At 46.7% G+C, this 11,914-nt stretch overlaps 1 protein-coding gene across 1 annotated transcript in view; it reads right to left on the bottom strand.

The window, feature by feature from the left end:
- NECAB3 (N-terminal EF-hand calcium binding protein 3) overlaps window positions 1-11,914 on the bottom strand; it is a 164,647-nt gene that overhangs the window by 62,317 nt on the left and 90,416 nt on the right. Inside the window, exons 4-5 of the mRNA XM_025202445.1 lie at window positions 10,888-10,913; window positions 10,277-10,374 (exon numbers count right to left, since the gene is read on the bottom strand). Of these exons, the coding sequence (XP_025058230.1) occupies window positions 10,277-10,374; window positions 10,888-10,913 (124 nt within the window). The remainder of the gene's footprint in view (window positions 1-10,276; window positions 10,375-10,887; window positions 10,914-11,914) is intronic.

Raw genomic sequence — 11,914 nt, 5'->3', positions numbered from 1 at the left:
CTGAATGCTGGCCCATGAGGGTGTCAGCTGGACACCCAGCCGGATTCAGAGGGATTCTGTTCACCTGTGTGCTTGTGTCTGACTGCAGTTTATTGTTGCTCTGATGAACTGATTCTTGGCATATGAGGGTATCAGCCTGTCCATGCTGATCAACCCGGCCAGGTCAGGCGTGTCACGTTAATCTGTGTGTGTTTGTGTGTATGACTGATTTGGTGACTGGAGGAACCCAGCCCCATTGAGATTGAGTCCTGCAAGATAGCTCCACTGGGGGTGAGGGCTTGCAGAAGGGAGAGATACAGCTCCGTATAGAAACACAAGCAGCACATTGACAGAATTACCAAGACCCTAGAAACTATCCCTAATAAATGAGCACACCCCAAAGTAATGGACAAATCTGGTAACAGAACCCCGTAGTCATGGCCTTGAGACCACTTCCTCCTTTTCAGTTATCTTGTGTCCTGCATCACTAGTGTTTTTTAAGGCAAACCTGGAAGAGGGTAGAGCTGCCCTAGGAGGGTTCTTACTAGTTGTAAAGGTCTGAACATCCTGTTATACAACAGTAATTGCTCCTGCTGAGTTTATCTACTGGAAAAGACCACATGCATTCTTTATCCATTAAAGTGAAATTCACCCTAAGTGCTGAAGAGTGGACAGCTAGTTACGGTAGTTACACACATTGGTCATTAGACCGCCGCTGTTTAAGCAAATAACATGCTCAGAAGTACAGCCTTGAAAAGATAAATGCCTTGTGGTAAATCAGGCCAACATGGAAGACTGTAAAGGGAAGCTGTTCCCTCAGTCTCATAGATCCGTGTTCTGTCAACTGGCCCACAAGCCCTTGCATGTTTTTAAGGCACCTGCTGCTATTCTATATGGCTGTGATGACTGTTCTCTTCAGGCCAGTCTGGGGATGTCACTCTCCATTTTACCAGAGGACAACAATCTGTTTGCAGTTTCATTTAAAATCATTAGCTGTTATAAAGGAGAAAAAAAACAAAACCAACTCATTTCCACAGACAGTAAATAAGTCTCTTGGGTAACACGTTAATAAAAGCTAATGATTTCAACTTCCATTTTTCAAGACACCTTTCACTTTTCTGGTAAAGTACAGATATATTCATCTTCTGCAGAGCTGGGATTTCTCCCACAACCAGCATCATTCTGTGATTTATTGCTATGCACCAGCAGCAAGATGCATATGAAACTCTTTTGCTAGCTTTGAAGGAATATCAGCTTGTGTGTTTTTATTCATGGAAATGCTTGTGGAGAATGAAAGCACTGTGAGTGCTACTAATGAGGTATAGGCAGGTAATGTCACTTGTCCCAGGTCAAGTGAAGTAGCCCTACAATGCAACCTTTCTGTGTTTTGATTTTCCTACCTGTAAAATGGGCTTCATAATATTGCTTTTTTGTTACAGAGCACTTTTATATCCATAGACCTCACAGCTTTCGAGAAAAGGAGATAAGCTGGGTAATCTTATTAAGGTAGGGGGCAGGGTAGATTTGCACCTTTATAAACAAACTAAATCAGAGATGTATAGCACAAGCTTTGGTAAGCAGGGGGCTTACTTCATAGATTGCATAGATTTCATAGACATTAGGGCTGGAAGGGACTTCGAAAGATCGTCGAGTCCAGCCCCCCGCCTGAAGGCAGGACTGGAAGGGACTTCGAAAGATCGTCGAGTCCCCCCCCCCGCCTGAAGGCAGGAAGTCAGCTGGGGTCACAGGATCCCAGCAAGATAAGCATCCGATTTTTTCTTGAAGGTGTTCAATGTAGGTGCTTGAACCACCTCCAATGGCAGGCTATTCCAGACCTTGGGGGCTCGGACAGGAAAGAAATTCTTCCTTATGTCCAGCCTGAAATGGTCTCACAGTAGTTTATAACTGTTCGACCTCGTCATCCCTTGGGGCGCTGTAGTGAACAAACGTTCCCCCAGATACTGATGGTCACCCCTGATAAGCTTATAGGTGTCCATCAGATCACCCCTGAGCCTGCGCTTTTCCAGGCTAAAGAGCCCCATAGCTCTCAGCCTGTTGTCATAAGGTCTGTTTTCCTGACCTCTGATCATGCATGTGGCTCTTCTCTGGACTCCCTCAAGCTTCTCCACATCCTTTTGAATTGCCTTACTGGAGTTGGAGTTGGCTATGGGGGATGACCTGGTAGGGGAGCTGCAACTTCATGGTCACCTTTGGGACAGTGACCACCAATCAATCTAATTCACCATACGGCAGAGGGTGGGTAAGGTAACTAGTAGGGTGGAAGTGCTTGATTTTAGGAAGGCTAACTTCAGTGTGCTTAGGAGCTTAATCAATGGCACACTGCAGGATAGGAGTACTGGTGAGATGGGAGACCAGGAAGGGTGGTCGTTTCTACAGAAAGCCATCCTTTGGGCACAGAGGGAGGTGACCTCAGTACGAGGAAAAAGGAGTGAAAAAACTTCCTTGGCTAACCAGGGAAATTCAGGGGAGCCTAGGGGCAAAAAAGAAGGCATATGGGTGGTGGAAGCCAGGGGGAAGCTACCAAGGAAGAGTATACCTACTTGGCCCGCACCTGCAGGGAGGCAGTTAGAAAGGCCAAAGCAACTACAGAGTTGAGGCTGGCAACACAAATTAAAGACAACAAAAAGTATTTTTTTAGGTATCTAGCAAGTAAAAGGAAGGTGCAGGGCAGCATAGGACCCCTACTGAACAAGAAGGAGCAATTCGTGACAGACGGGGGACAAGGCTGAGCTATTCAATGAGTTTTTTGCCTTGATGTTCTTGAACAGGGGTCAAGATAAGTCTCCTAATGGGTTCTTAGATGGACATCAGAGGGACACCAGCCCACCAACTGTTGACGCTGACTTGGTGCAGAGTTACTTGGATGAACTGGATGTGTTTAAGTCAGCAGGCCCGGATGAGCTGCATCCGAGAGTATGAAGGAATTGGCCAGTGTCATAACAGAACCACTGGCATGGCTGTTTGAGTGCTCATGGCACTTGGTCAGGTCCCAGACGACTGGAAAAGGGCCAGTGTGGTCCCTATTTTCAAGAAGAGGGGGACGGAGAATCCAAGTAATTATAGGCCAGTCAGTCTCACCTCCATCCTTGGAAAAGTCTTTGAAAAGACTTATGAAGGATCATATTTGTGGGAGTCTAACGGGAAAAATAATGTAGCAGGGCAACCAGCATGAATTCCTGCACAGCTCATGCAGACAGGCAGGCTCCAGGGGATGGGGTGGGAGGTGGCAGGAATCAGGCTCTCCGCTTTTTCTTTTTCCCCGTTGGTGGAGCCTGCCTTCCCTGGCTGCTGCCAGGCTGCCTGCACAGTCCCTGCACCGCATGGAGCCCAGTGCTTCGTTCCGTGGCTGTAGGGCAACAAACTAAAACTCCTCGGAGGTGTTTTAGTTTGTTGCGCCCCAAAGTCATTTAAGGTGCATTACGCCACTGAATGTGCTATAGCAGCTGGAATTAATGCGCAATATGTCGCTGACATGTGCAAACACCAACGCCATTAAAGCAGTGCAAAAGCATTTAACCTGCTTTAAAGTGTCATGCACAGATGCCCCTTGTTTTGTCTACACATGCTCTTAGTTATTTCTCCTGCTACACACAAGGGACAGAGAGGTTTGGTTGGTTTTACTGAAGTCTAAATCACTCAACAGCAACATGCAACCCAATGGCCTTATCTTGCAAAGTGTCAAGAGCTCTCCAGTTCCATGTATATCACTCACTCCTATTGGCAAAAAGTAGCAAAGGAGAAAGGATGTATGTTTAGGGTCACCTGAATCTTTATGACTGGGGGTCAAGGGAGAGGTGGGAGAGGGAGGGGTATACTTCCCTCCTTCTCTTCCTTCACCATCTACTTCTCCTTTACTTTGTCTTGTTGTTTCTTCCTCTGGTGGTGTGCAGAAGTGCAGGTTGTGTTGCTACCTAGTCAGCTACCTAATTTCTACCCAGACTGAAACAAGCCCAGGACTGTGTGACTGACACCTATTGTGAATGATTCCCTCCCTTCAGCCCAAACGAGTGACTGTGACAACAGCTCAGTAGCATAACTGCTAGCTGTTCTTCTAATTCCAAGTGCCTTGTTCCTGCCAGCATGTGGGCAGCAGGTGTCAGCATCTTTTTGAGTGCAGGCATATGCTGTATGCAGGGCCTTTTTGAATACAGGGATTTGCATATTTCCATATTTCTGCCTGTTGCTTCTTTTTTTACTGATGTTAAAAGGAACAGTGGATGGCAGATAGAGCTGAGATGTGGAATTCTGTGTAGAGCTCTAAATCACCATGATGTGTACTGCAGTTAATTGGTTTGTTTCTGAACAATCACTTCAAAATTAACCGTTTGTCTGTTGGGAAGGACTGTTGTCTGCTGCTGAAAATCCATGGCTAGGAACCAAGACACCCATTCTACTCCTGTCATTGATGTGCTGTGTGGTATTTAACTTTGATCCCGAAAGCTTGCGGAAAAGGACAATTTTCTTGCCATTCTCCAGTTGGTCTAATAAAAGGTATCATTTTGGAACCAAGAGTTCTAGTTTTTTGTATGTCTTTTTGTCTCAGACCAACACGGCCACCAAGTACACCCCTGAAACATGGAAGATGCTGAATTTTAGCCAATTTTGGATTTTAAACTTCATTGCAGAACAAGGAAGTATTTTTTACCTCCCTGCCTGCCATCTGACACCTCTAGGGAAGGAATTCTATCTGATCAACACATCAAAGAGCTACTCAACACAGCTCACAAAGACACAGTCATGGACCTAGAGGGACAACCTTTCATCTTCAGCTCCCTCTGTGCAAAAATGAAGTTTATTTCCTACCTATGGGGACTTTTTACCATCTTGTACTATCTACACTTTTCCCAGAGCCTGATGAAGGGACTTTGATCCCGAAAGCTTGCAGAAAAGGACGATTTTCTTGCCATTTTCCAGTTGGTCTAATAAAAGGTATCATTTTGGACCCAAGAGTTCTAGTTTTTTGTATGTATACTTAACAAGTCATTCAGGTCTTGCTTTTCTAGTGGCCTCTGAATTACAGTGGCCCAGTGCTGGGGCCTCTAACTTGATGTCCCTCTGGCCTGATTTTGAGAAATGGTAGGAGACCCTTTCCACTCTCCTTGGAAGAGAGGAGGCACTGACCAGTAGCTCTTTCGGCACTGGAAGAAACTTTACATGAAGCACAACTTGATTTGGAAATAAACACATGCACTCTCACTTTCACTCCATCTCTCAGCACACACAACCACCCTTCTTCTACTTGCAGCAACTGTAGCTTATATTCCCATGCTTGAGCTATCTTTAATTAACTAGTTCAGGTTCAGGTAGCTATGTGGTTAAGGGGTACTAAGAACATCAAAACAGAGTTCAGCATGGGCTGAAAGATATGGTCAGCAAGCAGAGTAAATACCCTGCTTGTTAGCTCATAGTGAGCAGATTCTGTCAGCAACTGCGCTGGCTAGTTTAAAGGTTGCAGGGCTATGTCCACACTACAGTCACAACAACCTGCCACAAATGCAAAATAGTGTGTCTCTTGCTCTCTCTGGGCCTTGAGACCTTACCCTGTAAGATGAACAAATGTTAATCAGCTCAGTGGAGCAGTCACACGGTAAGGCAAAAAACCTGTTCTTCCTGCCCCTCACCTGCACAGCTGTGACTTGCCACTAGAGGCTTGGTGAGTAGGGGCACAGCTAGGAGCTAAGGCAGGGGTGGGCAAAATGCGGCCCGGGGGGCAGATGCGGCCCGCCAAGCCATTTTATCTGGCCTGCGGGGCCCCTAAAAAATTTAGAAAATTAATATTTAGCTGCCCCTGACTGCCTGTCGTGTGGCCCTCGATGGCTTGCCAAAACTCAGTAAGCGGCCCTCCGCCCGAAATAATTGCCCACCCCTGAGCTAAGGGAAGTACCATCTCGATGCTCCTGCTGGGCAGAGCAAGTACTACAGCTGCAGTGTCTCCCACCACCCCCCAGACTGGCTCTGCTCCCAGTCCAGCAAGCTAGTCTGGGGTCGGGGACTGCCTTCCCACTGCATCTCACACCAGCTCTGTTCCTGGCTTTATTCTTGGGAGCAGAGCCAGTGTGAGCAGCAGAGGGGAGGTGGTGCCCTCTCACCTGCTCCAACTGGTTCACTCTGCTCATAGCAAGACCATGTGCCCCAGCTTCCCTGCTCGCCCATTAGTTCCTGGGATGCTGGAAGACTTCAACTTGGATGGAAAAGCTGTGGAGAGTGGCCACAAGTTAATAGAACAGGAGCAAAATTAGGTGGATTAGAGTGAATACAACCCTGGAGTGGTATACTGTTAAGACAAGTGCTTTAAGGCACTTAAAGTGTGTTAATGAGCAGCCAGTCCAGGGGTTAAGAGCTCCAGAAGATGCCTAAAGTTACTCTGTAATAAGGCCTTGCATACACACATTCACTAATCTATTTCATGATGATTTTGGCAAGTTTTGTGTTAAATGGAAAGTAAGGCCCCTGTTAATTGTCACAACCCAGGGGTGTGATTTTGTTTGTGTGTGCTTCGGCACTGCTAAATTATTTCCCCCACGTGGCGGCTAGCGATTGGCTTGCTAGCCGTATAAGAGGCTTGGGCGGTTTCCGCCCAAGTTGGAGAACTCCAAGGAGAACCCCGCAAGGGAGGACTCCACAGCCATCTGGAGGAGGAGGGCTTCACGTCTTGTGAAGAACTCTAAGCGCTGCGGAGCCTAACGGACCCAGCGTGTACCTTAAGAAGGCTATAGGGGTCTGATCAATCTCTGGCCTCTCCCCGTCGCCGAACGATCCCTCGACGAACCCCTTCCCTGCTCGCAAGTTCCATGGAGCCTAGCAAACTCCGTGTGAGTGTATCCAGAGCTCTTTCTCCGAGTTGTTTTCTTCGGTTGACACAACGGGCTCGCATTTGTAGAGCCTTCAGCCGGGATGGGGCTAGAGTGCGCGTGGAAGGAACTCTTGTCCGCTTTTCTTCTTTCCTGTCTGTAACTGCAACTCAAGCAAGTTTTCCTGCCTGCACCGCGACCATCTACGGTGTAAGTAAAATAATCTTTAATCAACCGCTAAGCGTCCGTGCCTAATTCTAGTCCGCCGGCCTGCATTCCCTGACCCGCATGCCAGGGCTGCTGGCCACAGCCCGCCGCGCGCCCCCGAGGGCCTCGGACCGCTCCCGGCCCGCACATTAATGACATTCTATATTGCAGCTATAAAATGGAATAAGCCCTAGAGCACAAAGTTAAACTATTTTATACACTTAGTATATAAAACTTCACTGTCCAGGGAGCACTCCATCCATTATTCACCGTGTCTTTCTCAAAGAAGTGTTTAATATGGAGAGCTTTCTGCTGCAGCAACTACTGCTCAGCCCACAGGCTTTAACGGGGCCCAGGCTGCCTGGCCTACTTAAGAGTCACAGATTTGCTTTCCAGCCGTGAGAGAGGAGGATAATAGCCACAGCAAGGAGTAAAGCACAGATGATAGGAACAGAGCTCAGTGATGGTTTGTTGCCAGGAAAGCACCCAATGAACTTCTGGCATTTGCAAGTTTTCTTCAGTAGCTTGTGGTTTTCTCAAACTAGGTCACTATCTGAAGTAATCTACTAGACCCTTTCTGTGAATCTGTTTAACCTGTAACTCATTCACAAGCAGCTCAGTCTGAGCAGTTGGCATTTAGAACTCACTGTTGCAGGGTTTTATGCATACCCAAATCTTAGGTCTCACAGTATGTTCCTATCCCCTGCCTGGCTAAAATAACTCTCAGGCTCTACTTTCCAGTATGGATACAATCTTCTGAGATACAAGAGAGATGGCAATGCTTCCTATGCTGTGTCTCACTAGCAGGTGACACAAACCTCCCCCTTCCTAAAGAAGAGTTGGAGTGTTGTTGTAGCTGTGATGATTTAGAAAATATGCAGGAAACAATGGTTCTTTTGGAGATCTTTTATGGGACCAACTGTGTAGTTGGGAGAGATGTTAGACAAGCTTTCAGACACAAAGCTCTTCTTCATGCCTGAATGTTTGTTTAGCATCTATACAGTTGGTCCACTGAAGACATCACAAAAAAAATCCATTGCTTCCTAAATAAGGGCACTTGCAGCTATAAAAGAGCAACATGTAAGTGCCATAGGGAATTGATCATTCATCTTCCGGTGCCTGCAAGAATTACAGTTGCAAAAGCCTGGAAAAGAAGTGACACCTTTAAAATCAGTGACTGGTTTCAAATTTTTTGGGAAGTTTTGGTAATGGAAAAGCTGTCCTATCAAATCAGTGTTCTACAGATGAGATGTGGAAATCTGGTAGAAATGTTTGGAATTTGCTAAAAAGAATCTTTTCCTTCCCCAACCCAGAAAGTTTGAGACATTTTTTGAATGCAGAAGCTCAAGCTATATGAGCTAACACTTGGGAATGTATTTGAGGTTTGTGGGTAGAGATTAGTGGTGGATACTGGAATTTTGATTTTGTGGAGTTCTGGAGAGGAAGGAGTGAATTAGTATATAGAGATGGAGAAACACAAATGTTAACATCAGTGGAGGCACTGAGGAGCTGTTAAGGGACTGGGAGGAGGGGAAAAGAGCACAAAACTTCTGTGGACATAGATTTGGGTTGTGGTAGTACTATTTGGTGGGAGACCGGTATAAGTCTGTGCATGTTTTAGGGGACTGGGTGTGTTTTTTGAATGTTGGATCTGTTATTTTATAAGCTGGGTTCATTAATATATAAAGTTAAATAAAAAATAAAAGATCCTCTCACTTTCTCTGTCTCTCCAACTGTGCCTATAGTGCAATGGCAGCATGCTCTGGCTGAGATGATTCCAAGCCTACCTTCTCCCCTTCACATGCTCCAACCCCAGATAGACACTGGTGAGGCTGCTACAAGCTGCTCTAAGGATGGTCACAGAGGGGCAAGTCACAGTGGCCTCAACAGGATATTTCTGGATTTGGTGCATCACAGCAGGAGCAGGTGGGTAGGTATGGGACATGCTGTTGCCATAGTGCTCATCCCCACACACACATACAGCAATATTACCTTTGAAAACTGCTGCAGGAATCCTGTAAGAATAAAAATCCAAACAAGTCTCTCCAGCATCCACAGGCCAGCAGCACCTTTGGGCCAAAATGCATGAAGTCCCTGCCCTGCCTGCTCTACCACCCAGACTGCTCATGTGCTTTCTGACCATGTGTGTACAGGTTCATGCTGTGACTTTTGCCTGCCATAGCAGGGGACTGGACTGGATGATCCCCTTCAGACACTTCAGAAATAGACATTTCATCCTAACAAGAATGTCTGTTGCCCACAGGTTGTGACAGAGAGCACACTTTGCCATGTCCTAGAGGTACTGCCAGCTCATTGTAACTAATGTTTCCAATTCTGACACCAATTCTGTGGCCACCTAGGTTTTAACCACTGTTCCTATGTTGTACACATACCACAGCCTCATCCTGAAGACAGAAATGACAGAACTAATATCTTTAGCCTCATAAAAACACCACACAGACTCAGAACCTTCTCTGGCTGTTGGCATTTCATGGCCTATGAAACACTGGAAACAAGTCTGAATGTCACCCAGCAGAGGGCAATGGTGCATGTACCTATACACACCAATCAATTATTGGTAATATGACCAACTCTCAGAGGCATGGACAGACATTTCCACCAAGAAGTCAAGGTTCCAGTGCTCATTACATGCAAACATGTAGGCTCCATCACACCAAAGTACTCTATACTCCCCATATCAGGACTGTCCAACATATAAGCCCCTGGGGGCCACATGCCCCAGGGGTAGCACCAACAGGGGCCACACATGGTATGTGCAGCACAAGGCAAGCCATGTAGGACACTCCCTCCACCCCCCAGCTGCACTGCATGCACATGCAGGCCCCAGCCCACTGCTGCACCTGGCATCCCAACCCCCCACCGAATAGTGTGGGCACATGAGTGCAATTCCCACCCTACCCCCACTGGAATGTGTGGGGATGTGAGCATGAGTCACTTTGGCCCCTTGTGGGCACCCCCTCTTCTACTGCACAGTGTGCCCCCTATCATTGCACCACATGGGCTCAGTCCCCCATACATGACCCTGTTTCCCTCCCCCCTGCCCCTACACATGGCCCCATACTCACCCTCAGCTCACAGGATGGCCCCTTCTGCTGGGGTGGAGGCAGGAAGCAGCAGCCAGAGAAGGAAGGGAGAGCTGGAGTAATGTGAGGAGTGGTGCCCAGGCAGGAGCCTGGGGAGTAACCCCTCATGGGCCACCACTTAGACAGCCCCACCTCATACTGTAAATGCAGAGCTCTGTACTGTCACATCCTTACCAGTTTGGTTTTATCCATAGCAGTGAGGACAGCTGTGTTCAGTGTTTCCAAAGCAGAAAGCACATTCCTGTATTCTCCAAGGTATGTTGAGAAATAATCTGAATGAGAGAGGAGACCACAGTTAGATTCCAAAGCAGTTCCTTCTAACTCTGCTTACCTGCCCACTATTCCCTAAGAAAACTTTACTTTGCTCCTTGGCCCTGCCCAGCAATGAATGTCAGGCTCTGTTGCTACCTAGTAGCCATTGGCAGTGCCAGACATAATGACATCCTGATTTGCTCTTAGCTACTATTCCTGTCAGTCTCTCTGAAGTCAGTAAAATAACTCTAGATTTGCGCAAATGAAAAAGAACACAATTTCTTTTCCAAGGGACAAAATGTCCCATCCAAGGGAAAAAAGCCACGCGCTTCAGTTTACAGTTTTTAGGATACCATCCTCTTACACACTGGAACTGTCAGGCTGGATTCAGCCCAAGCCCAGTAAGCCATTTCTGACAGTGGCCTGTGCCCAATGTTTCAGCAGAAGGTGCATAAAAACCTGTAGTGGACAGTTGTGAAATAATCTGTCGAGACTAATTCTTGTTAGCAGCATGGAGTCATTGGCCTACTTACCACACAACTTCTCCGTTTCTAAATTGCTGCAAGAAAAAAAAACCTCTCGTTAGATGATCAGTCTGGTCTCAAGAGAAACAGCTGCTGAGAACAGCGTTCTGGGAATGGCTGAACTCTTTAGTTCAAATATTGCTCATCAGTATGTCTTTAAAAGTGCTATTAAAAACGCGTCACACAAATTTTCAAAGGGGCATCAATCTGAGAAAGTTTCAGCAGCTGCAACTCCAAGCCATCTTAATGGGAGCAACAGCTGTTCTGGAGCAGAGGGTCAGGTAGCAATGTTAAACCTGTCTTGGTTTTTGTCTTGTTTTTACAAATTATCCCATAATTCTGATTCTCTTGGTAACATTTTCAATGATAAACAAGAGATACAAGGGACTACGGAGATCATGGGTATTTGTAGTCTGTTTCAAACCAGTAGGGCTAGTAGTCTGTTCAGTAATATGGAAACACTCCTTGGAATTCATTTTTAAAGTAGGGTTCACCCAGAAGGAACTATAAGTTAAAAAGGCTTTTAGAAGCTCTGGCTTTCGAACTTCTTACCACCAACCCAGCCTTGCCGGCTCCCAACAAATTGGCCTCAGGCTCTTCCCATGTGCTGGAGACCACATTCATCCCTATCAGTCACTAGTGGAACACTGGGATACTGCAGTTGATCCAGGGGCAATGGCCTTCGTCCTGACACAAAGGGGCCAAGAGAGAGGAGCTGATTTCTAGGCACACCATTTATGCAAGTGTGGAAACCTCAATCAAAACCGAAACATGAGAGTTGTCTTGTGTACCCAGAAAGGGTAAGGGCAGAATGGCAGGGTGGTCCCATCCCAGGGAGAGCAGTGCTTTAGACACCATTCAGTCTCTCTAAAGTATGTGCTCAGGTGACATTTGGCTCCTTGCCCCTTTCTTAAAGGGTGAAACATGGTATCCATCTGCTTATGGACTGGATCTTCATCTGGCACAACACTTTACAGCCATGCTACTGTGGCTCACCCAAGTGTTTGGCACCTGTAAGCACCCTGTGACCAGTGAG

Source organism: Alligator sinensis, unplaced genomic scaffold (assembly GCF_000455745.1).
Source record: "Alligator sinensis unplaced genomic scaffold, ASM45574v1 scaffold368_1, whole genome shotgun sequence".
Classification (NCBI taxonomy): domain Eukaryota; kingdom Metazoa; phylum Chordata; order Crocodylia; family Alligatoridae; genus Alligator; species Alligator sinensis.
The sequence above is the reverse complement of the archived record's forward strand: the minus strand, read 5'-3'. Positions and strand labels throughout refer to the sequence as shown.